At 35.1% G+C, this 26,780-nt stretch overlaps 1 protein-coding gene across 5 annotated transcripts in view; it reads left to right on the forward strand.

Annotated features, from left to right (window-relative positions):
• Positions 1-26,780, forward strand: part of IDE (insulin degrading enzyme) — a 52,793-nt gene that overhangs the window by 21,005 nt on the left and 5,008 nt on the right. For 4 of the 5 annotated variants that reach the window (XM_059851654.1, XM_059851652.1, XM_059851650.1 and 1 more), the window contains 12 exons: positions 4,558-4,660; positions 5,497-5,619; positions 6,227-6,309; positions 10,375-10,519; positions 13,143-13,253; positions 14,550-14,670; positions 16,158-16,249; positions 18,480-18,591; positions 19,641-19,808; positions 22,509-22,781; positions 24,695-24,756; positions 26,136-26,208. In XM_059851654.1, coding sequence (XP_059707637.1) covers positions 4,558-4,660; positions 5,497-5,619; positions 6,227-6,309; positions 10,375-10,519; positions 13,143-13,253; positions 14,550-14,670; positions 16,158-16,249; positions 18,480-18,591; positions 19,641-19,808; positions 22,509-22,781; positions 24,695-24,756; positions 26,136-26,208 — 1,466 coding nt within the window. Of the gene's footprint in view, positions 1-4,557; positions 4,661-5,496; positions 5,620-6,226; positions 6,310-10,374; positions 10,520-11,039; positions 11,185-13,142; positions 13,254-14,549; positions 14,671-16,157; positions 16,250-18,479; positions 18,592-19,640; positions 19,809-22,508; positions 22,782-24,694; positions 24,757-26,135; positions 26,209-26,780 lie in introns of all 5 variants that reach the window. The other variant, XM_059851651.1, reaches the window with a different exon arrangement.

A 26,780-nucleotide genomic window follows, 5' to 3' on the forward strand; every position in this document is an offset into this window, starting at 1 on the left:
GTAAAGAAGCTGCAGGTGTTAATGAGAGCTGATGTTTATTATAGCTTCACATAGCTTTGAAGTGTAGCTCTTAACATTGCAAGAAAATAGTTAATATTATCTGATTCATAATGTAAAATTGGGTCTTTGTTACTGCCCAGAGAACTTCCAAAGCATCTTCTTACTTAAACACTGAAAAATTGCTGGAAGAAATTAGTACAGGTACATACATTCATAGATTCTTCAGTTTGTCAGATGCTGTTGCATGCTACAGACCACTCACCATTTTTCTGTGTTACTCCTGTTGCTGGCTTCCAGCCTTTTGACATTCTTTCCTGATTTAAGAAATAGATGTCATTTAATAGGTGAAAAAATGTGTAATTTTAAACTTTTGTATAAAAAGGGTGCTAAACATCAGGAGAAAAAAAGGACTTTCAGAACTGGAATAAAGCTGGTTTTATGGCTTTTTCAGTTAACTGTTAAATAAATTATATATTGTCTTATCAAACTTTCCTACTTTCATTTGACTGAAAGAAAATACTAACTTGTATGTGCTACTATATTCCTTTTAGATATATTTTAAGCACTTATCCTGTGAAATTAGAAGTAGAATGAAATGAACTGCAATTTTTAAAAATCTTTTACTTAACTAAGATCCTTCAAAGTATAGTGAAATATAACAGGGGCTATAATTTTATAATATCTTTTATTTTAAATTGCTGGCAAGATAACATTATCTTGGGAAGGGGAAATTTACTTAAGTATTACTAAAAGTGATTTCATGGTACCTTATGAAGATTCAAAAAAGCCACTGTGGATTTTGTTTTTAGTGGGCTCTCTTAAAAGAATGAGTTGAGATTACAGATGTTAATAAAAGGGTCCCTTTGTGATACACTTTTTAAAAAATTACATCTGTAGCTATGTGAATATAATAAATTACCAATTCGGCAGCCTGCTCCCTTCTTTTGTCTTTTTTGAGCAATTTTATATGCTTGTAAGAAAACTTGTGCACATCTGCTTTCAATATCTATATTGTTTGGTTATCTACCATTTACTGATGTGTATAACTCATGTTTACCTTTCTGTTCTCCCTTTTTATGAAAGAATTATTATGTGCCACATCCTAACTTTGCCTGTTGTTTGGCATTGTTTTCCCATTTTTATTGGTTTTTTTTTCTTTTTATGTCTTGCATACGTTCTGTCTTGATGTGCTTTACTTGGCACTGATTTGAATTTTTTCTTTGTATTGTGGTTTTATTTATCATTTCTTTTCCATTCACCTCTATTAAGGACCTCTTGGCATAGCTATATTGTAGTAACTGCATTCAGTATCTTTTCCAAAACTATAGTTCTTCAACTATTATTTTCTTAACAAACTTTGAGTTTAAAAAGTATGAAAAAAAAAATCATACTCACAGATGGTATGCATATAAGCATGCGTGTGCTTCCATTTGACTGACCCATAATAGAAAGTGTTCATATTCTCCTCCCACTTCCACACTACTTGTTGCATTTAGTGCCTTAATTTCCCTAAGAGAGAAACTTTAAAATGTAAGTATTATTTTTACTTGTTCAAACTGTATTGGGTTTTACCAACCATCTGTGAAGATAAGGGAATAGACTTGGCCTGTGTAGCAATCATAGCTGAAAAATATAGTTTTCCTATCATTTCCAAGGCAATTTTCCCCTCAACATCTGCAGAATAAATGCTGTTATTAAAATTTAAGAGGCTAGTGACTCACCAGATTAAGCAGCTAAAGAACATTTTCCCCTGGATAGTAAGTGGGTTTTTTTTCCTCTATTGATAGCAGAAGTGCAGCACTAGTACTGTCCTAGAGGGAAGAAAAATGAAATGAAAGCCAAAAGTGTTGATAGAGAAATTTCTTACTACTGGAATTTCACAGACTCTCAGCAGAGTTATCTCAGTGCACTTGGTGATGCTCACCCTGCAGGTAAACATGCTAGAAATGTATCTGTTTGTTTTTAATTGCATTGGATCCGAGCATCCATTTTGAAAATGACAATTTGTTCACTTATTTCCCTCCGCAAATCCTTGGTAGCAACCTAGTTTTACTGAACACTAAGAAATAACTTGTGCTTCTGCACTGATCAGAGTGCTGTACCCCAGCCAGCAGCAGCTCTGTGTGTAGTTTCCCCTTACTCTGGTTTCTGAGGGGATTGATATGCGAGGGCCTTTGAGTAGCATGTGTTGTCTCACATCAGTTTTACTGATGGTTGTGAGGGAACTTATGGACAAATAAGTTGTTATGGACGCTTTTGTTATTTTTGTCTCAGTCATGTTGTGTTATGTATTTGAGAGAAAAATAATGTCTTCCACTGTTTGATAGTATCACAATTTGGAAGACAAAGTTTAAATGAGGTTCAGAAAAAATCAGTCCTTTATAAGAATAGATTTGCTTGTGACATTAGTAACAAATGTGTCAAAATACTAAGTATTCTAAGTCTACTACTTTTCCACCTTTAGAACCTTGAGTTTCATTACATAAATCTGGAGTATAATAGTTGATAATCTTTTGTGGAAGTACATTCATTTTAAAGCACACATCCTCTTCCCAAGTAACACTGTCCTGAGGATTTCTCACCCGTAGCTTCAATTTAGATTTCAGGAGGGTGAAAAACAGGATAGTATTTAGGAAATATGCATCACATTATAGAAACTGGGGTTGTTTCTGAAATTGGGTACTACAGCAGTTTGCATGTATGGGAATGTACATAGAGAAGTAAATAGCATTTATAGTTTGTTGTGTTCCATATCCATGAATGGCTCAAGCCTAAATATACTTAAACAGGTCCTATTGAAGATTGCCTGATTGCCTGTCTTGATTTCCCAGTGCATTTCCACACTGTCCTAAAACATATGGATGTTCATTGTGCTGTACAGAGCACATGAAATGAAAAGCAAAAGTAATGTTGGTGACTTTAGAGATGGATTACAATATATTGAAATGCCTGCATGGCATAGCATTTCTACCTGCTGTGCTTCTCTTCTCTTCTTTTTGTGTCCTCGTCTTCTTTCCTGTTGGTCTTAAGTTGCAATTCTTGGGCAGACAAAATGCCTTTTGATTTGTTTCTGTTGTTGTGGGTATGTTTTTGAGAGCTCAAAATGTCATAATCATTCCAGTAGTGATTTGGGATAAATCACTGTTCTGTTGAAGCAGAACTGCTTGAAGAATTACAGTGTTGGTTTCCACAATTTTGTTTTCTATACAGTGAGTAGACAATTCTTTTTAGCTCTTGAATTTTAGTATGCTCCTGTAGGAAATGCTTGGGTACTTGGATTGTCACTACTTCTTGAGCGTCAGTATGTTGGAGAAGGGTAGGAGGAAGAAATGTTGAATAATAGACATATTTTAACAGTATATTCTAGCATTAAACATCTTTGTCTTGCTGCTCTAGCCATATGATTATTGGAATTTTATTTGGATAATTTTTTCACTTTGGACTCTAACTTATTATTATTATTATTATTTACTTTGCAAAAAGATCTTGTAGGTAGGTTGCTCTGAAATTCTGAGGCTTTATAGTTTTTGTAGTCTCTTAGCAACTTTGTACCTGTGTTGTGGTTTAACCCCAGCCAGCAGCCAAGCCCCACACAGCCACATGCTCACCCATGTACCAGTGGGATCAGGGAGAGAATCTCAAGGGTAAAAGCTGGAAAACTCATGGTTTGAGATACGGACAGTTCGATAGGGAGAGCAAAAGCAAAAAAAAAAAAAGAAAAAAAAGAAGAGCAAAGCAAGGAATCAGTGTGCTGCTTCCCAAAGGCAGGCAGGTATTCAGCATGTCCAGGAGAGCAGGTAGTTGTGCTACCTTTTTTGACCATTTCAAGTTTCTTAGAAACATCTATTTACTCCTGAAGCTAGCCACTTCCATTGAATAGTCTTTTGTGTTGTTCATTGTTCAATAGAATTAAAGGGATTTTCTTCATACCTATCATGCAGGCTACTAACAAAATACTAAGTTTGTAATTTTCTTTATTCTGGATTTCTTCTTTTTTAGGTGCGTTCTTCAGTTCAGGCAGCACCTTGATGATTGGAGCTCTTAGGCACATGGTTTAGTTTTAGGTAGTCTTGCAAGAAGCAGGGAGTTGAACATGAGATGATACTTAAAAGTCCTTTTCAGTGTGAGGTTATCTACAATTCTATGACACTAGGAATGGAATAAAATTTCTATAATCAGTATTTTCACACATTTGGATGTTCATACAGGTGGTATAGAAAATGTAATCACTACATCAATTTTCTAGAAGACTGCAAGAGCTGCTTTGTTTTCTGGAACAACAAGAGTCTTAAAAATTGCATGCCACACTACTGTTGTGTAACCCCAGGTTGTAACACTTCAGAAAAACAGTGGCATTAAATGACTGTGGTAACCTGATTTCATGGTTAACTTTAGCATGTAGTTCAGGATACTTATACTTGCTCTCCTGCCCTGTAATTGTCTATGGACTGTTTGCAGAAATAAAGATGTTTTGGTGATGGAGCAGAAGCAGTGCTTGAAATAATGTCTCAGTCTTTTCTCAGACCCATTCATGCCAAAGTGTCTCTTTGTTTTCAGAGTTGCAATAGTTTCCAAGTCTTTTGAAGGAAAAACTGATCGAACGGAAGAGTGGTATGGAACACAGTACAAGCAAGAAGCAATTTCTGATGAAGTTATTAAGGCATGTTAAAATTTGTAACGTTCTAATATCTGCAAGTGAAAGTCAGTAGTAAATTCTTTGTCCAATTTTCCATATAGTTGAAGGGGAAATTAAATCCACTGCTTTTTGTAGCATGAAAATCATACGAGTCTGTTTAATGTTAAAGGAAGTAAGAATGTTACATTAGTCTTTAGATTTCAAATATTTATTACATAGGAGGGATATATTTTAATGGTTATAAACCATGTTAAGTGCAGGGAATGTTCTGTGTAACTGTTTCTGAAGTTGATTTTTGAAACATAGAAATCAGGTGTGTTTTGCCAGTTAAATGAGGTTGTAAAAATCAAAACTCAAAAAAAGGAGGTGGGCAAATCCTTGTTGAAACTTGTTATTGTTCTGATTTTCTAAGAAGAGATGGCTGTAAAATTTACCTTAGGGCTGAATTGAACCTTCTGAGTGTGCTCTGAACAGACATTGCATAGGAGCACTTCCTTGAGCTTGACCTTACCTATGTTCTTAATTAGAATTCTTGGTTAAGTGTTTAGTTTAATATCTTCATTTATGGCTCATGGTAGCAAAAAATACAAGATATAAACCCACCCTCCTCTCTGCTATAAACTTTTCAAAATTATTTGTCTGTCATACTCCTTCTGAGAGCAATTCATCCTGCTGATAGCCTACTCCAACTTTTTTTTTCCCAGCTATTTCTCTCTTTCCCTATTATCTTAATAATATTTACACAGAAGGTACTGGAATAAATTTTTAAATCTTTTGTTTTAGCGTAAAATAAATAAGCCCATATATGCTTTAATTAAGCAAAAATTGGCATAGCTTCCTTGTTTCTCCTATTGATCTAGAAATGGCAAAATGCTGACCTGAATGGGAAATTCAAGCTTCCAATGAAGAATGAGTTTATTCCTACAAACTTTGAGATTTTGCCATTGGAAAAAGATGCAACACAGTACCCCGCCCTTGTCAAGGTAAACTGTCTGTATTTGTCCTGTTTACTGCCTAACCTGGGAAGTTAGAGTTGAATTCCTCTGTTTTATAAAATACAGGTGATCTCATATTCCTAAGTATAGAAAACAAAAAAGTACAAAACTTGAATATTTTGCTGTGAAGACATTCTTGCTGAACTTTGGACTGTAAAATTTGTGTTCCTAGGAAAGTGAATCTAGATACAGCTTGAACTCTCTCTGCCCTTTTGAAAGTGTGTCAACAATTGATAAAAATAGCAATAGAGCTGTTTATTCAGCAGAAGGATGACTGCCACTCTTACATTTTTTTTGACCACTGTTGAGTAAGTCAAGGGTGTAGGGAAGACTTTTGTTTTGTAACTGTGTACAGAAAACGCCTGTGATTGCATGGAAAAATGAGAGAAGTGTCATTTAGTGATCTCAAAATATATTGAATATATATTCAATATACTGAATAAATCTATATTCATTATATATATTGAATATAGCAATTCAAACAATATGAAATTAAGGGGGTAGCGATTTGAAGTGGTGAAGAGACTTTTAAAGCTGTGGCATATATTGCAGTTAAAAGTCAGATGACTTAACAAAACCTCTTTTCTTGTCACAGGACACTGCTATGAGCAAACTGTGGTTCAAGCAAGATGACAAATTTTTTTTGCCAAAAGCTTGTCTCAACTTTGAATTTTTCAGGTATGCAACGCTAAGTATATCACATAAAGTTGTCTTCAAAAGTTTCTTATTTATTGGGAATCTGCATTTGTGTGGCAAACTTTCTTGCACTTAAGAATCCTTGTCCTTACTTTGAATGTATAATAAAGCTTAGATGCAGGAAGGCATATCTAAGAAATGCAGTAATTAAGTAGCAAGAAATTTGATGTGCTCCTTCTATATTGAAAGGAAAAGTTTACCTAAAAATCATTTTAAACTAAATATTATTTTATATTATATTTGCTATACCTGAAATACACCTGCCAATAGAACCCACTACATACTGTAATATCCCTCTTTAAAAAGAATTATGTATTTTTAAATTAATTACTAAATCACAGCTATTGTAACATGTATTTTCTTTATGAAATTCTACTCTGATAATAGTTTTAGGCTCAAATTCTATTTTCATTTGCATACTGCAAATCAGTTTAAAAAGTGCTTAAAATTTTGGGATTTTTCTTAGCTGACACCCATAACTAATTGTACTTTTTTTTTTGAAGAGCATTGTCTATATTATCAATGAGTGTTTGATTCTGACCTCAAGATGTATGATGAAATGATGTAGTGTTAATTCTGGTCTTGCATGACTTTCATCATAGGAAGATAATCTTTTTTGAGTGAGCATGACAATGATGGAACTTCTTAATGTTCCTTTCAAGTAATAAATTTCTAACTTTTGAATTAAAAAAAATACCGCTATTTTTAGAGTGTAGCTGATTCTGTGTTGAACTACTGAAAGACAGAAAAAATTCAGGGATTCTCCTTTTGCCTAATTAAATTATTTGGTGATATTGATGGAAGGGCCATTGTGGGGGCTCCCACAGATGCACTGTTGAATTCTTGTTTTGAGAGAGCACTTGAAATTTTTCTTGCGGGATATTTTACAGAGGTTTTTTTCAGTGTGTGTCATGTCTTGGTACTGGTTTTGATACTAGTTGGGGAAAATAGGTTGCTTGGGCATTTTCTCTTTTTTGCTTTTTGAAACCACAGGCCGGATGTTAGAACTGTTTCAATGTGTGTTAGAACTTCAGTGTGTCAGGAAATGGAGGATCAAAATGGGAACTCCCCATATCTCATTCAGAGAACAGCAATTGCAATGCTTTGCCTTCTTTTTCATTCTTGGTGGCTTTCCCTTGTGCTATGTTTGGCCTAAATCCAAAATAGGATTTTACTGATGGACACTGAGTTTACAGTTGTGGTGTTTTTTTAAATCAGTTCAGGTGTACTATAGTGACCTGTAATATCTAACAGTCTGTGAATGAATAAAAGATAATAATTGGGTTTATGTAGAGCACACAAAGGTATAAGTGTATGCAATATACACAATATCTTAGAATTGTTTGTGTTGGAAGTGACCTTTAAAGGTCTATTTCAGCCCTCCTGCACCAAGTAGGGAGGGATATCTTATCTAGACCTGTGGAGATGGTATTTCCCAGTTAGATGTGTGCTTTCATCTCAGTGTGCCCTTATAAAAAGCCAAAAGTACTTGAGCTTTGCTGACCATTGTAATGGAATGATTTGATTCTTTCCTCCTAGAAGCAGTTCCAGGTGAGAGCTGGCTTTTTTCCTTAGGGTTGGGAGCAAGGGTTCTTTCCTTTTCCTTAAAAATGAGATGGTAATTGTACATGAGCAGGAGCGAGGAGATTTTGACAATACTGGGTACATCAACTCTGAAAGATGTTGTAAGCAGGTTTGTCTAGTTTGGATACTTAGAAAAGGTTCTTGGAGAATCTGTCTCTATTTGGTCATGGTGATGGTCACTGAAGGAAATGGTGAAATGTAGAGTGTTTATTAATGAGACTTGATGGAATCACTCATATCTCATGGGACCAAGTGAACTGGTGAATAAAGCCGCCTTTATGACATAGGTTTTCATAAAAAGTCTAAGCCTCAGTTCTAGATCAGAATATGAAGGCTGTGCTGCCTTGTAGTGGATTACGAGAGTTTGTTCACACTGCAGACTGCTTCAGTATGATAAAAAAACCTAGGGGGATTTCTTCTGCCTGCAGACTTGATCAACATGAAGCATAAAAGGAATCCTGGTCCAGATGTTGTAGTAGCAATTGCTCTGTAGATAAATTAAGAGGAATTTGATGAGGTTGGTTTCTCCCTTAAATATACAGATTGCGCAGGAACAGTATGTGTATGAACCTCTTGAAATCACCTTGTTCCAAAACTGAAAATCTTTACAGGCGTCCTTGTGTTAAAGAAACATCACAGTAAAAACATCTGACTTACTGCCCAGCCTAAAAGAGGATGATAAGCTTTTGCATTTGTATGCAAAATTGCACCTTAAGAACTCAAAAAGTATCCTTTTTTAAAAGGAAGTAAAACAACCACGTAATTTGGTGATGCTTTGAAACTCAGTACTTCAGTGTTGATTCCAGCTGTGTCACTTAAAGCTATTTGAAAGGGGAAAGGACTAGACTTTGTGGGGTTTTTTCCAACAACTCAGTCATTATTGATTGAGTTATTCTACTTCTTCGAGTCTAGTGAAAAAAAGATAAACGACAAATAAGCATTTGTTTACAAAACTGTAAATAATAGGAAGCAACTCCCAGAACAGTGCTGTAATAATTGTTTTCTGTTATTTTTCACTCGAGGATTAATGATCTAGTTGTTGTGATTTTGTTCAAAATTCCCAGTTGGCCTTTGCCAGCTCAGCGAGAATACAGAATTTAGAACTGATACAGACATAGTAATCACTCAAACTGTTTAAGTCTGTGTTCTAGAGTCAGAATGGGAAAGAATTTAATGAGTCTGGAGGAAGGTTTATAGGATTGACCTACATCTCACTTTAAATTTGTTCTTAATTAAAAAATTCAATAGTAATTGGATTTATATCATTTGGCATATTAAAATTGCTCATTTTTGGGAAATTCTCATTGTAGGGAAAAATGCAAAGACCAATTCTTTTGTCTTTTTTACTGACCTGTTTGTTTAATCTGGACTAAGATTTCAGACTATAGCAGGCTCTGCTTCTCAAATATATATATTTGAAATAATTAATTTAGTTTGTTAAAATATCTTCCTGTGCTTCTCTTCCTGTTCTTAATCTAAAAGGAAGGCAAAGTTAAAAGCTACGAGGAACCTTCTTAAAAATATCTTTGCCATGTGTTTTAGTTATCAGTTTGTGTTGTGGTCTTGTTTTACTACATTAGTGTTGATACACACAGTGAAATACCCTGCTGTATAGATGTAAACATATGTAATAGCCTGAATATCTGACTACCAAGAAAAAGTCAAGTTTGAATTGTAAGCCATATCCTGACAGCAAGTGCTTCAGATACTGGCGATCATATCTGTGACATTGATAATGAATTTACATGCACTTCAGAGATTTTACCAATACATGTAGTACAAATAACTTATCTTCTCAAATCTTTAAAACAGACAGGTATTTAACAATTAGCATAGTTGAAGCATGACTTGAGTCTTTGAGTTGCATTTCTCTATTTCAGAAATTCACAAGAATGTTATATATGATCATGTGCTCCTAATGCAACTGTAGGTTTTGGAGAGTTGTTGCCATTAAAAAAAATAACACAAAACATTACAGTAAGAAAATGCATACACAGACTCAGTTCCTGAGCTGACTTTGGCATGTATTGCGTATTGTCATACCAAAAATTGTTCATCTCCTAATTTTTGTAATATAAACTGATAGCATATGAGTATTAATTAATTAATGTTCGGTACATGGACTTTCATTTTGGTCTGTTAAATTATGTTGGTATGTTTTGTTTCTTTTACTCCTGGTGAATTCTGACTGTGCAGCCAAGTAAATAAAACATGTCTTGATTTATGAGCATAAATAGAATATCTCTGGGATCTTGAGTGTATTTAGTCATCAAACCATATGCAAGCTAAGTAACACTTTTCAGATGTGTTCATATTTGGCTTCGAAATAGGAGTCCTTCAGAATGGGATCCATCAGCATAAAAACACAGAAAATATTGTTTCCTTCAGATCAAACTTAAAAGGCCAAAAGAAACAGAGAAATAATTTTAAACTGCATATTTTACTTTCAACATTTTCTTCCAGCCCATTTGCTTACGTGGATCCCTTGCATTGTAACATGGCCTATTTGTACCTTGAACTACTCAAAGACTCCCTCAACGAGTATGCATATGCAGCAGAACTAGCTGGCTTGAACTATGATCTCCAAAATACCATCTATGGGATGTATGTAAGTACTCAAGTCAAGGAAGAGCTCAGAGCCTTAAAACTACTTCCACTCATCAACATTTTTATATTGATTTGATGGAAGGACTTTCAAATTAAAAAATGAAGGCTGTTAGTCCTTTTGATCTTGGTTATTAGCCATCCTTTCTTTGATTTGAATTTTAAGTTGAATTTCGTTAAAAGTCTTCAACAGTCTTTTAGTTCACATTAAGCAAATTTCTTCTTTATTTCTGTATCATTCGTGAAATTGATTAGTTTGTAAGATTTCTTCCTCCATTAAAAAAACCACAACCCTAATCCAAGCTTACGTATTCGTTGGTCAGATATCTACTAAAAGCTTTCTGACTGATGGGGTAAAAGACCCCCTTTTCGTGCTATTAAATAAATAGTATACTTCTGCTTTCCTGTTCAAGAACTACTGATCATGAGGCTGCATATACATACTCTTCAGTCATGTTTCTTCATCCATTACCTTGTCACTGCCTGAGGTATCAAAGCATTTCTTTTGTTTTTCTTTTTGTTAGTCGCTACATTTATGCTGATCCTCTCCATTGCAACATGACATACCTGTTTATCAGGTTATTGAAGGATGATTTAAAAGAGTATACATATGCAGCACGCCTCTCAGGTTTGGTCTATGGCATTGCATCAGGAATGAATGCAATACTTGTAAGTAAGAAAAGAACGCAGGAGGAAATGAAACAGCTTGGGAGTTGTTGAGCTTGGAGAAAACATTGGACTTCTGCATTTCTAAATGAGATGGTTAATGGTTTTTTTCCTTGCATATATCTCATGAATTAAAGGCAATGCAAGACTGTATTTTAATCAGTCCTGAGTGACCTGTTTAAGATTGCAGTGTCTTGTGAACATGTGTAGTGCAATCGTTGCATTCTGGTTCACATTTTTACTTGCTTGCATGATAATCTAGAAGGCAGTATTGCTGGCTTTGTATAAAAATATTAACTTTTCTGTTGAATGAATCCTCAGCTTTACAGATTTTGTTATAATTCTCTAATTCCACTGTAGTGAGCTGTGGAGATGGATTGTGCATGTGTTCATTAGAGTGCAATGCTGGATATTTATGGCTTTTTCTTTTGTTTTTATCACGTTTTATAACCTCTTATAAAGCATTGACAATACTTGATAAATACTGGTATTATGATAAATTCTTATTTCTTATTCAGCTTCTCCTATGAGATTTGTGATAGGAGATTTTAGTAGTCTGTCTTGAAGTTTGGTTAAAAGCTTTTGTTAACCACCCTTATATGCCAGAATGTGTTTTGAAATTTCCTGTAGAAGTGTTACTTTCCAAAGTATTTTAGTAGAAGAATGTACTGTGTATTGTCTTTACATTTTCTATATGAGAGAGTGCTGCATTTTTAAAAATCAAATGCAAATATAATTTCCTGGTTGCATTCACCTGACTTACTGCAAACATTAGGTTATCCTCAGTTTCAGAGCTTGCTGATGTTTGTATGATCAGGGTTAATTCCTTTAAAAAAAAATCGTGTAATGTTCTTAATTTTTACTCACAGTTATTTTAAATATTATTTGAGAACTTGTAATATTATTTTCCATATTGTAAGAAGTTTTATAATAATAAGTGTAACTTATTAATGACTATACTGATGCTTCGAGCAAGGGCAGATACTACTCTGAGAAGTCACCCATGGTGATTGTTGAACTCTCTGGGTTCCTATGCTAATTTAGGATACCAGCCTTTGTCATAAATCTATTTATGATAATGTTGTCTTCAGATTCATTGTTCAGCTATGTTTCAGCAACTACAGAACAATATATTCTTCCTACTGAAAAGCAGGAATTCTGTATGTTGGTTTGTGTTCTAAAGTGTAGTTTTACCCCTAATTAAACTGCACAAATCCAATCCAATTCCTGGTTAGAGATACCAAATTTTGAAGTTTTTCCCCTGCAAAAAAAGACCTTTTAATGCCTTTTTGCCAGAGAAATTTTCTGTAGCTTGATGAAATCATACAGTAATTTTTAAGTTTTACGCTATTTTTTTAAATGAGTACGTCTATTTCATTTATACTTTCAAAAATATGTATTATCAGATCAATGTGTCATTACAATTCCAGGATGACTACCTTGATGTTTTAGCTCAGCAGCATCCTGCTTATAAGGTGTGCTGCTGTTTATAGCACCCCTTTTTTGTAGTATTGCTTACTTCCCCTTAAATATTCTTTGATTGACCACGTAGATATGAATCAAGGATTAAAGTAAATTGGAGAAGTAAATTTTAGAAAGTTGTGAATCCAGTCTTCACTACTAAAGTGATGAAACCTAGATTAAAACCATTTTAGTATTCCAAGACTCAACACTGTAATCATTAAAAATCTGTATTCTGAGTACAGTTTACTTACACCAACATGAAATTACATTAATTCTATGCATTTAGAACTCCTGTGTAAATATGCAATAATGTATTTGTCAGTTAGTTACCTTTTGATGGGTAAAGGGATTTAACTTAAGAATGATTCAGTGTTCCCTAATGGTGAATTTAGCGTAAGTATTGAAAAGTGCCTTGCTTCTGGCATTGTGCAAGACTTGGTAATGGGTTTATTCTTTTATCTTCCACATTTAAAGCAACTTATGCACTTTTTCCATAGCTCTCTGTAAAAGGTTATAACGACAAGCAACACATCTTGCTCAAGAAAATCATTGAGAAAATGGCTACTTTTGAGATCGATGAAAAGCGATTTGAAATTATCAAGGAAGCGGTAAGCTGCATGAGAAATTCACATTTTGGAGCAATTGTAAATTAAATGCATTGACCTGATAGGAGATCTGAGGGCTGGCAATCTGTGGAAATAGAGAGTGAAATGCTGTGTTAGTGGGACTTCAGATGGCTTTTTTTTTTTTTTTATTTGTGGCTGTGAGCTTCTCAGAGTTGTGTATGTAACATTCTTTGGTTAAAAATAACTGGTCCTGGAATCTTTTTTTAGTCAGTCTTTCTTATGATGTATCAAGGAAGCACAGCTTGCTTTGGTAGGAGTAGAAATCTAAGTAGGGGGATGGAGGGGAAAATCTTAGCTTTAAATACTTTTTGCAGTTTGGAATGGCTGCACTAGGAATTAGGCATGAAAGAAGTGGGAAACAGATGAATGGGGAAAGGAAGTGTTGAAAAAGTTTGCAACATTTCTTTTCCCTGGATTTGTCTTGGCTCCTGGGCCTTGATCCTTTGGTGCAAAGGTAACAACCTGGTTTAGTACATGCTGATTTCTAGGAGTTACATCAGCTGGGGAGATTGCTGTTTTCTCCTCATGTCTATGCCAAACAGATGAGGCAGATACCAAGTTCGGGCTTCTGTTTGGAGCAGACAGAAGGATACATCCTCAGCAGCCTGACACATGCTTCTTGGTCACTCGTGCCCTGTAATGAGTTACTTTTTTCCTACTCTGGAAATACTTGCAGCTTGCCAAAACTATTAGTTTGCACTTTCCAGTTTCTCTGGTAGAGGAAAAAGGTTTTACTTATTTTGTAAAAGTGCAGCTGGACTAGAAAGGAGGTTTTTTGCAGAAGCTCTCTGGTTCTTCTCTCATATGTCCTTTATCCACGCAAAGCATGCAGAGAATTTTCCAGGTGCTCCAGATTTTGTCTAAACAAGTCAGCCAAAATAGGTGACAGGGAGAAAAATACATTTTCTATTAGCAGTGTTCCCCCACCCCTGGTCAGTCATCATAGAAGGTGAATTTCCTGGATAGGACAACTACCCAGGAAATTTGATCTAAACTCTTGTTTACTGCAGTAATTTAATTTCTAGGCATTAATTTTATGGACAAGTTTGATTTCATGTACATTTCAACCATCTTAATGGTTTCTGCCTAATTCAAAGGCTCAGAAGATTGCATTATTACTAAGGTGATATAACACAATCTTTTTAAGACTTCTAACAAGCAAGGGAGTGTTCTCAACACCTGAACTGTATCTTTTTGATACAAAATGAGAGTACAATGTTAATATGTTTAGAACTCTATTTCTGAGTTTCTAACTTGCACCTGATTTTTTTGGTTTAGTACATGAGATCACTTAACAACTTCAGGGCTGAACAACCTCACCAGCATGCAATGTATTATCTCCGACTCCTGATGACTGAAGTTGCTTGGACCAAAGATGAATTAAAAGAAGCTCTAGATGGTAATGCTCTGCCACTTTATTATTTTTTCCCCTATGTTACTTAACTATTGAGGATATCTGTTTTGAACTCTGCTCACTATTCAAGGGAAGCCCCTGCAGTGCCAGGCCTGAGCTGATGCTGGCTGTGCTGCTCTTGCCCTTTAGTTTCAAGAAAGTAGTTCATGGAAAAGGTCTCAAATGGTAAAACTTGCAGATAAAAGTTCAGGCAGAACTTTGCTAATTTTGGGGGTACATGAACCTGGATATGGTGAATCTAGTACGTTATCAACATTGGTAAAATCATTTGGCTCTAGCTGCCATCTTACAGGCACACTGGAGTGTATCTGCATTGTCCTTCCCAATATGCAAACTATTTTGTTTTTTTCCATGATTGGAGAATCCTAGCTTATGTTTCTCTAGATAATAAAAAACTGTAGCTAATAAAGAAAAAATAGGTACTTTCTGTAGATGATGACAATAATAAAGAACATTGTGGTTCTTAATATTTGAAGGAAGAAGAAATTTTTAATTGAGAGATTTAAGTGATTTTTCAAGTCCACATGGAATGGGGTTCTGAGCAATGAGCCTAGTAGATGGTGCTCCTGCCCATGGCAGGGTGTCAGAACTAGATGACCTTTATGGTCCCTTTCAACCTACGCCATTCTGTGGTAGTTCTATATTTGCAGTAATAGCTGAAGAACTTTTCCCTACCTGTATTTTACTATGTTGTATTAAAAAGCTGTTCCTGGGACAGTTTACAAAATGTCTTGTAATATGTTCTTGGAATACACTGGCATTCTTTTCAAGAATACCTGGCTTTTGTATTTATTTGAGGGGTTTGATTCAGAACACATATCCGTGAATACCCCATCCAGCCATCCTTCCTCTTACTCCATTGATTTTATATGTTAAACTATATTTTGCACTATGCATGAAAGCTGCTTTGAAAGGGCAGGCTGGATAGAATGTGTGTGTATGTGTTGTGCATGTGTCCTCTAGGATATATTGCCAAAATATTTTTCTTGTGTACCCTTTGTTCCAAAGTTAATATCAAAACACTATATTTGAGTTGAGATTCTTTTTTTTAGCCTGAATAGTAAATGCATGGAGTCTTTCTTGAGCATTATAAACTACGTGCTGCTTGTTTAGTAAATAACTAAGGCTTTTCCTTGGAACACCACCTGAATGATTGCAAGTGTGTTCTCTGGAGAACGAGTGTTTGTTCAGCATGATTGGAAAGGCAGCTTTTTTTAACTTTTTTTTTTTTTTTCTGAATCTGGGTCAAGACAGCATGTGAATTCTAAGTGAAATAAACTATATGATGAGTGCTGCTTTTTAGACCTGGAAGCATTCCAATGCTGCATTTTTAAGGAGAGATTTCACTCCTTTCTAATGACAGATTTGTCCTCCTCTGAGAAATGCACTGTATCTAATGATGATTTAGGCCTAGGTCCTTCATAATTTAAAAATGCATTTGAGTGATTTAACTGTCTAAATATGTATTGTAGATGTCACCCTTCCCCGTCTCAAGGCCTTCATAGCACAGCTGTTGTCACGGTTACACATTGAAGCTCTTCTCCATGGCAATATAACAAAACAGGTTGGTTTGATATTTTCTTAATAAAACATTTTTTATTTAAAAGCAGCATAAAAATGAGGCACTAGTTTAATCTCTGCAGAACTTGAAGCAGTTATGCCAAATGTGATTTCATAATTTAACTTTGTACTTTTTTATCTTTATCAGAGTATGAGAGTGTAATTTTTTCCACTTTATCTTTAGTAGGCTAAGTGCTGCCTCTATATTGCTCTTGGAAATTTAATAAAAACAACTTAGGATTTATGTATTTGAAAGTCTATGTTCCATGCTGTTACTGTGATCAAGCTGCAAATCTTGCTTTCTTCTACTGAAAACCTTCAGAATAACTAGCAAAGATTTAAGAATCCAGTATCCTTCCAAATTAAGTCGTTTGCACATAGCTAAACAGGAGTGGCGGACTATGAAAAAGCCAAGTGTCATCTCTCAGGGGAGTAAAACTAAGAAAACATTTGTTTTGTCTTCCTTTAAAATAGTAACACTTTGTATTTGCATATAAAGTCATAAGAAATACTTTAGTATATGTACCAATACAAATTTTAATACTTTTTTTGTATGTTTCTGTGTTCTTTTTTCATAAGGCTTATTGACAATAATTTGTGTTAGAACAGCTCGAGAATAGTTTACTAGCAAGGGCTGTTATAGGTGCTGCTTGTGACTGCTGAGTGTATGGAGGAGAAAGTTTCTAAAGTGGGAAAAAATAAGATAGGAAAGAGCTAACAGCTTGGAGAGACAAACTTTGTCTAGAATGTCTCTAAAGTATTTGTTAAAAATTTTTATAGAGTGTTCTTCTTGCAGAGAAATTCAAAAATAGTCTCTTTTTCCTTCCTTATTCCTTACATGTTTGTATACAAAAGTCAATTGCTTCTGGAGATAGAACTGAATGCCCAGAATTTTTTAGATTTCCACAATGATGCAGTTATGTCAGAGAAGTGTATTCTTTACTTGACATAATGGGTGGCTGTTGAAAGTCCTACAGCTAAAGAATTGCAAAGGATGTCCTGGTGTACCCATAGCTGTGTAATGTTTAGAAATTATCTGCAAGCCTCCCTGAATAGAAAGTAGAAAAAGTTGTCTGTCCTTCACTACCCATGACATGATGTGATAATCACTGATAAAACTTAGCAATTTTAACCTGGACCCAAGAAATTTTTTCAACTAAAATAAATCAAAATTTACATTGTCTCGTGACACCTCGCAATCATGAAAAAATTTTTCAGTGAATCTGGACTTGAAAAATTAGATTTATATAGCTGCTTGAAATTCCTATTTTGTTTTCTTTAAATTCATTCTGATACTTGGGTTTTTTTGACAAATTCTTTTATTTATTTTCTGTAAGTGGATGAAATGTAAAGTAATCCTGTTCAGAACATCTGTCTGAGCAGACTTGTCAGTATTTTAATATGATGACTTGACTGAAAGAATAAATAGTCTTTTTCTCTAACTTTTTAAACTGTGTTTTTTAAACCTCAGTCTTTTTGTCTTTGATACTGCATGGGGGTTTTGGAGGGATTGGTAGGGTGTATGTTTATTAAGTTTTCAAACATTTTGCATGGCTTTTATAAAAGCACATGTGTTGTGAGTTTATGGCAATGCAAAATGAGAGATTTTAGCTTTCAGCCAAAACTACTTTAGCAAGTTCCTCTAATTTCCAGTGTGCAGGCTACAAGAACACATAACCCTTAAGAGATGAAGCTGTTGAGGTTAAATCCTTGAATGAAAGTAATGACTTTGGATTTTTTTCACTCCTTGTATATTTTTTTTTAAATTCTTACTGTAATCCATCAAATAAAAGAAAGTATTGGCACAATGAGCACCACCAACACATCAGTGAAATGCATCCTTTACCTTAACCATTTGTTTTCTTAAAATTTTCATGAGCCATTTGCTCTTAGACATACATTTGAGATATCTCATTTTCACTTTGAAAGATGAGCACATCAAGTGGTGGAGGGAAAGTGGGAAAAAAAAAGCCATTGAGCTTTAATTTCAGAAGCACTGGGGAGAAGTAGGAGTAATTAAATGTGTAGACAATTTAAACATAAAGAAGACATAAAAAAAACTCTTCCCCTGCACACTCCCACTTCCTCTCATCTACTTAACTTCTACTGTATTTGTATTGAATTACAGTATCCCTACTTTATACAGCACGATCAGTAATTGGAAAGTCTTACGCTGCTGTTAAATACAGAATAACTAATGATCATTAAAAATCCTCTTATGTTTTCTTTTCCAGGCTGCATTAGGAATCATGCAGATGGTTGAGGACACTCTCATTGAGCATGCTCATACAAAGCCACTCCTTCCCAGTCAGCTAGTGAGGTACAGAGAAGTGCAGCTTCCTGACAGTAAGTTAAATGATTGATTTATGACATTTAAGGCACATTAAATTGAGATTCTCCTTGCTCACAATTTAAAATGCGTATTACTGTGTTGCCAGGAGTGTGTTTTGAAGTCAAACTTACTTCAAGTTATTCTAAACTTAAAATTCAAAATACAGTTAGGGTGTGGCTTTACTGATAAATTTATGTAGTAATACATGACCTTTCTAGCATACTTGATGATTACTTTGATGTCATTTTTAATTTGTGTATATAAATTGGACTTCTGGGGATGACATGGATGATCTTTTAGTGACTGCCAGCACAAAGCCCTTCTGATCATACAATTCTGCTCTTCAGTTCCAAGTCACTTGTTATAATTTATAGATGTAAGAGCCCTGTCCCAGTCTCTGCTACACAGAGTATATACATTTGAGTAGACACCTTTCTTTGAGCATTTCTGAATATCAATTGACCATTAAGATTTGCATGTAATGACTCTTTGCAAAAACAAAAAGCTCTTACACAAATAATTTTTTTTTCCTTACACAAATTCTTTTGGTCTTGTATGTTTTTACTTCCATGGTGAAAAAAGTGTTTTTTATAAAAAGGAGGTTCAAGGTATTGCTGGGAGTGGTGACATATGTAGCTGTACAGACAAGATAAATTACCCCTAGCTGATCATCTGTGGAAGCTACTGTATACTAAAGAAGTTTTTGGTAATAAATGCTGAATTGTTTTTAATGTTCATAATTTCTGGCAGCTTGTCTTTAGAAGCTGTTTACACAGTAGAGCCAATGCAGAATTTCACTGCAGTTCCAAAAATACTTGCTTGAAGAGAAGCAGCCAGTTTCAATTTACTTGCTAATATTTCCAAGCAGTAACATTTTGATGGTAAAATGATGCATTCTTTTCTTGTCTTATGAAAAGTATGCTCTTAGTGGAAATTCTGCTTTAACAGTCCTAAACCACTTATTATAAATCCATTCCACAAACCTTAGACCATTATGTTTTCAATTGTCAACAGTAAGAATGTACACTTGTGTGAACTTCCATGTTTTAACTTTGTCTTTTAGGAGGATGGTTTGTATATCAACAGAGAAATGAAGTTCATAACAACTGTGGCATTGAAATATATTACCAGACAGACATGCAGAGTACTTCTGAGAATATGTTTTTGGAGCTCTTTTGCCAGATTATCTCCGAGCCGTGCTTCAACACCCTGCGCACCCAGGAGCAGTTAGGTGAGCTCTCAGCAGTGCTGGGTGTGTACACACGAGTGCCACAGTCACGCGCTCGCACGAGACCTGAGGGGTGCTCTCTCCCTGCTTAGTGAATGCCATCTGAAGGGCACTTGGTAAATGCAAATCATCTTAACTGCTGATGACTCAAAGAAATTCTGCTGTGCACAGAGTCTAAAATAAGAACAAGCAGGCATGATTTTTAAGATGTCTGAAATATCTGAAATCAGCTCCAACTCAAAAAAGTGCGATCGCTGTACAGAAAACTTCATGTTAGAATTTGCCAAAAGGAGATTGGATCAGTCCCCTAAATTTATAGATCTTTTTAAAGAATCAATAGTAGTTTGATGTTTCCTTCTTGTGACCCTACTTCTAGGTGCACTTCATGATTCACAGAATCACAAAATCATTTAGGTTGGAAAAGATGTCTAAGATCACTGAGTCCAACTGTTAAATTGTAAGCCTATCTTAGAAATACTGCTGTGTGGGTAATGGTAAGCTACTGTACTGGTGAAAGCCTAAATACAATTCAGGCTTTTTAAGACTACAGCTGTTCACCAATGAGTACAAATAATTGTTACCTGAACCGGTGAGGCTGAGAACTGGTGAGGTTATTCCAGACAGAGTAAGAAGGAGAGACAGAGACTTTGCATGACAGCTCACATGATTGTAGTACTGGTGAGGAGGAGTACAGGTTTTCCAAAGGTGAGAAGCAGACAAATATTTCAGTGTGATGACTGCCAGGGATGTCAGGCAAGATTAGGCTTTTCTTAAGCAACTGGCAGAACCAGGCATACAATATTCATCACAGGAGTTTCTGAAAATAGGATAGAACCAGGTTATTTAACAGGTTTTTGAAATGTGCTGGTGGCAGGTTTTGTATTGAAGTTGGAAGTAACAGCTAAAGAGAGAGGGGGGGAACTGAGGAAGAACCAGTTTAGTCCAGCACTTCAAAATTGCCAAATAATAGAGCTCATGGCACTTAGAAGAGGAGACAGTAGAAATGCCATCAAAATCCAGTACATTTCATGGAATTGTTAGTAAGATTTCTGAGAAAGCTTAGGAAAAAAGAAGTTAAAGAGTTAGAAGTTTGCTTAACATTAGAAATAGTAACAAGAATTCTTTCAATAAATGGTTAAGCAGTATGAGAAAGTGGGGGAGAAAAGTTGGCAATGATGGGAAAAAAATCAGTGTTCAAATAATTAAAATTAAAATGTTCAAATTATCAGAAAATTCAGGATGGCTTACTTAGTTTTCACTTAATAAATACTGGAGATCAAAGTTCATGTCTTACTTTTGACCAGGAAAATAACAGATTAATCAGATTAAATTCGAAGATTTTAAAAAGTTCAAAGTCTGATGAACTCTGCATTCTATTCCAAAGAATGAAATTAGGAAGTCCTGGAATTAAAAGTCTTACAATGGAAAATTTGTGGATGATAAGGCATTGGAAAGATAGACACAGCTTAATGCTACATGTTTCTTTATAATAAAGAGAAGAGAAAAAGCAGGGAAATTCTAGATCAGTCTGTTTAATTCAAATTCCAGGAAAACATGGAATAAATTTTCAAGCTAGTTCTAAATTCATAGAAGGTAACTGAGAGACTGTTACTGAATTACCTAGCTGGAGGAACTACACATTTGGGTACAGGAGTTTGGAAAGTCATGACTGAAGAATAAAGAGTAGTTCATTTGGAAAGTGGTGTTCTACAGAGCTCTGCTGTGATCCAGTGTTCCATGCTGTATTCATCAAAATTCTGGATGATAGAAGAGTGAGGGTATTCACTGAATCTTCAGATAATACTAATTTGGGAGAGGCTGCTAGTGTGTGGGAAGGTAGAGTTAGAATTTAAAATTAGTTTGACATTTTGGAAACATGACTTGAATGAAGACAAGATGCAATTTGTTAGGAACAGTTTGGCAGGAACAACCAATGGCACAGATACAAGCCAGGAAGCAACTGGCTAGGTAGCAATTTTGTAGAAAACTCTGCAGGGTACAGTGGATCAGAAGTAGGACATAAATCAGCAGTGTCATGCTGCTGTGTAAAATGCTGGGATATATAAATGGAAGCATTCAAGATGCACTCACAGTAATACTCCTAAATGGTTTAGATGAAAACTCTGAAATACTGTAACCAGTTTTGCCCATGAGCATCAGGAAACTATAAGAAAACTATAAAACAGCATTTAAAGGACTGAAATGCGATAGATTTGTTATTAAAAGGGTAGAGGAAGACTGAAGAAAGGATAAGTTGTTCAGATTAGAAAATCATGCAACAAAAAGGAAGGGAATAATACTTTTTATCTAGTTGTTAATATGGGAAGTAGTGCTCTTATGTTACAGCAAAGAGAATTGGATTGGATGTTATGAAAAATAGTAAGTTTCTAATATTGAGTCTAATGAAGAACTAGAGTACAGCTTCATTTCTGGTAACCCAATCCTGATGACAGAATTGCTTTTGTTTTGTCTTAGTGTGCCTCATCTCCTCCTTGCCCCTCCCTTAAATTGATATTGACCTCAATGAAATAAAGATGTTCTAAAAAAATACAGTGTCACATTTTGAAAACCTACATTATTTTATTTATAACACAGAATTAAGTTAGCATAGAATTGCCTTCTTGTCAAACATGCTGCATTTGGCAAATTCAATGCTGTGACAAAGGATTTCTTTTCATTTGTGGCTGTTCTTGTTTTGCCAAGGTTACATTGTGTTCAGTGGCCCACGTCGGGCAAATGGCATCCAAGGACTGCGATTTATTATCCAATCTGAAAAGCCACCACACTATTTAGAGAGCAGAGTTGAAGCATTCTTAAAAACTATGGAGAAATGCATAGAAGACATGACAGAAGAGGCCTTCCAAAAACACATCCAAGCTTTAGCAATTCGTCGTCTAGACAAACCAAAGAAGCTGTCTGCAGAATGTGCTAAATACTGGGGAGAAATCATTTCCCAGCAGTATAACTTTGACAGAGGTAAGACAAATGATAATTCCTTTAAAACGGAATGCTCTAGTTTGGCTGCATTTGTGACTGTTGAGTGTCGTATTCATTTTGGAACAACTTAAACTTTTACACAGCCTATACATTATTTACTGTCTGTTTCCCTGTGATACAGTCAGATAGACACTGACATTCCTGACAGTACACACATTTGTATGAACCCTATTGCTCTTTGCATTGTGCAGTTGTTTTGAGGGAGTGCTGACAGAGGCAACAGCAAGTATCTTAACTAACATGCAGTCTGTCTCAGCTTAGAGTGGATTTGAAGAAACACTAATTTTTTGGTTTTTTTCATCTGTGGTGCTTTGAAGGTTATAGGTTTGTAGGAGACCAAATGAGATACAGCTTCTAGTATTCCTGCTGAAAATGGACTGACATTTCTTTACTGTGTGGTCCTGCACAATATTTAAGTTGTATTTGTTTAAATACTTTAAAAATGTATTTTAAATTTTAAAAAAACCAAACTGAAATACATTACTAATACAGTTAGACACATGAGTAATACAGTTTCTAACATTAAAAAAAAAAACATTTTAGGTACAGATTAGTTTTTCCTGACAGTTTCATGTCTCGACTCTTATTCACAGCTCTAATTTTCTGTCTTCATGCATAATATGCTTCCTCCATAAAACTCATTCTGTATTCTGTGACTTCTCTTCTGCTTTATGTGTACCATATTGGCTTTCCATGATAGCAAATACAGTCTTTTTGCTTCACGATGACTCACTGAGCTGATTAATAATGAAGAGTTTTGACTTGTCATCTAGCTTGGTGTAGAGAGAGTAAGAGCTACTGAGAAGTTTCATGCCTGAGCATAAGAAGTGGAATGGAAACTTATCACTTCAAGTACTTTTTTTTTGTGTCTGGTGAAACTGTGTTTTTTCTCAGCCTTAAGTGTTTCTGTTTATACCATAATTGGATCAATAGTATCTCTTTGGAATTTCTTACTGCTAAATGTAGCCATATTTTTAATACCTAAATTCTACTTATTATTTCCCTTGACTTTTATATCTTTAATTCCCCTCTGCCCACTAGTAATTTTATGTCATTAATTATTTTAATATGACTAGAATTGTCAAAATCAGAAATTCATATTCCAGCCTTAAGCAGTGAAAGGATTTTTTTCTTTGTACATTTTTAATATTACTACTTTTACTGTTTTCTCCCAAATCTCACCTAGTTTTCCAAACTGTATTGTTGATTTTTTTATTTCCTCCATATAGAACTTCATATTACTTTAGCCTGCATTACAGGCTTGTTCACTCTCTCGTCTCTTGCACGTGTTTCTTCCTTGATCTTCTTGCTAATCCTAAGAAAAGCAAGCACGCCTACAGGAGACCTTTCTGCTTAAGCAGCAGTGATATTAGGTGATTAGTCCATGACAGTCTAATTAATATGAAGGAATGTAGCAACTGAAACACATTGTCCCAGATATCTTAAAGGTGTGACTACTTCTTAAGGGGTATGTAGGTACCATTCCTTAACATTTCTGTAAAAGTATGTCCTACCATCCTGTTTCCTAACTGTGAATAAAAGCCATCTATTACCAGTTTGCATTAGAAATGTATAACTGATTTGAAGATAACGTACAAAAGTAGGCATGTCTATTTTAGCTACTGAATATCCCACAGTGCAATCAGTATTCTTCAAATGTGCATTTTTTAGTAAGTCAAATCAAGTAGACTTACTGAAGTGTAATTTTCTGCCAAGGTTCTACTGACACTTTTAGTGAAGCAAGTATTAACTTGAAAGATAACAATGAAAAGCTTTTCATTTGCAGTCAATTACAGCGTTTGAATTTCAAAGAAGTATACTTTGTGTAAGCAGTGTGCTAATAACAAGCTGTGATCTGCAGACTTACTCCAATTTGTACTGTTGTTGTGCAGATAACATTGAAGTGGCTTATCTAAAGACCCTGACCAAGGATGACATTATACAGTTCTACAAGGTAAGTTAGTCATGCAGCTAAACTGTTACTTAGAATGAGATGGAGATACAACTGAATCTTATTTGTGCGTGCTCTGAAGGGATGTACTGACACCTGTTTTAGGTAGGTGGTAAAATGAATGCTGGTATCTTTTATTTCCTGAATATTGCTTAGTTTAATAGCAACTGTAAAAATTGCACCGAATGATAGGATTTTGTTGTGGTTTTTTTTCCTTGCTGGCTCTTATTCTTGTTTCATTTATCTTTTCTTTATGGATATAAAATGTGCTGCTCTATGACCAAGCCTGGCCAAAATTGCCCATTTGTTCTTTTATCTTTTTCTTCAGCCAATCAGTGATTCAGCTTATTTTATGGGAATGAATTGTGAATGAAACAGATATTTTTAAAGCTTTGTTCACTGTAAATCAGTAGGGGGTTTTGTTCCTCTAATGGTTAGGCAGAGCAAAGGAACAGCATAATGGTACAGTAAATGTACATGTTAACTCGGATGGATATCCAATGTAAGTGATTCAAATGTGTCCCTGTCCTGTCCCTGTCACCCCCCACCAGTATAAAAAAAAAATTAGGCATCATTCTGTCTGGTTTTTAATGTGTAATAGACTTTGGTATTTCACTATATTGCAAAGTGCTCATGGAATTCTATTACTTACGGAGTAGCTGGTAGCACAGGGAGTTCTTTGGAAAATAAGATCAACTTAATGTCTTCAGAATTTATTATTGGATGGACAAATTTCTGCCCGTGAAGAAGCATGGGCTTGTGTGTGTCTGCCTTCTTTTTGCCTCTGTTGGGCAGAGGGGGTTTTTTACTTTTAATTTTTTTAATTTTACGATAGCCTACATGAAGTTATGCAGCAAATGCCAGGTTAGTAAATGGAGTTTCAGTACCTGTTGTTTAATAAATGAGAATTTTTGAATGAGTATACATATTCTGGGTTTGTGGGAATATCTTATGTTTTGCTTACACCAGTGCTCAGTACACGGTTATCCAGCATTCCAGAGCAGAAATAACAGGCTAGATTGGATAGTCTAGCTGAATTTAATGATTGTGTTCAGGGTGATGTGCTTCCAGGAGGCTGCTAGAGATTGAAAGTTCTGTAGAGATTTTAGGTTGCATTCCTGATACTCTGATAGTTAATGGCCAAATTTCTATTACTTACAGTTTTTCTGAGTTCCAAGCAGTACATGAATTGCTTAACTTGATGGTAAAATAATTCAGGGTAGTGTATGGATGACTTTTAATAATAGTTGAAGGCACATCCCAAAATTCATCCCCCATTTTAAGGTCTAAATTAAAATTTAAATGCTCTCACTCTTTTTACTATTTTATAATGTCTAAGGAATGCTTCCTACACCTGAAGGACTTGATATTTTTTACTGTAGGTGCTGTTGGCAATAGATGCTCCCAGAAGACACAAGGTATCAGTACATGTCCTTGCAAGGGAAATGGATTCCTGTAAGTATTGTGCTGAATATAATATTTTATCCTGTCTAATTTAATTCCTGTTCCAGCAAGTCATAGTTACAGATAGCCATGTTATATCATACAAATCCACTGTAAGAAGAACTCAGCTTTGGAGATTATATACCTTTCAGAGGAAGGAGCTGCGTTTTATGCTAGGTGTACTTCACATGGGTGTTTCAGATTTTTTGTTGTTTTTTTAGACAAATTTTTCAGCTTATCAATATTTTGAAGTGTATTGATAATAAAACAATATATCCTAAAATAGCACTTCTGTTTTCAACAAGATATTTTCAAACAAACATAAAACTTTGTAATAGTCCTATAGGGAAGAAAACCTCCCAACCAGCCCAAAATTAGAATGTGCAGTTATCAATCCAGTGTGAGCATTTTTTTTGCCAAACCAGCAATGAATGTCCAGAATAGTATTCAACCACCCTCAAAGGGGAAAACAAAAACCAAAACCTCTGGGAATGTCAAACATTTTATTTAAACTTAAGAAGGTCAACTTTTGTTTCGGTTGTATTTTGAAGTAATATAGATGGGTTGTGCATTCTAAACTGTAT

The sequence above is a fragment of the Haemorhous mexicanus genome, chromosome 7 (genome assembly GCF_027477595.1).
Source record: "Haemorhous mexicanus isolate bHaeMex1 chromosome 7, bHaeMex1.pri, whole genome shotgun sequence".
In the NCBI taxonomy this organism is placed as follows: Eukaryota; Metazoa; Chordata; class Aves; order Passeriformes; family Fringillidae; genus Haemorhous; species Haemorhous mexicanus.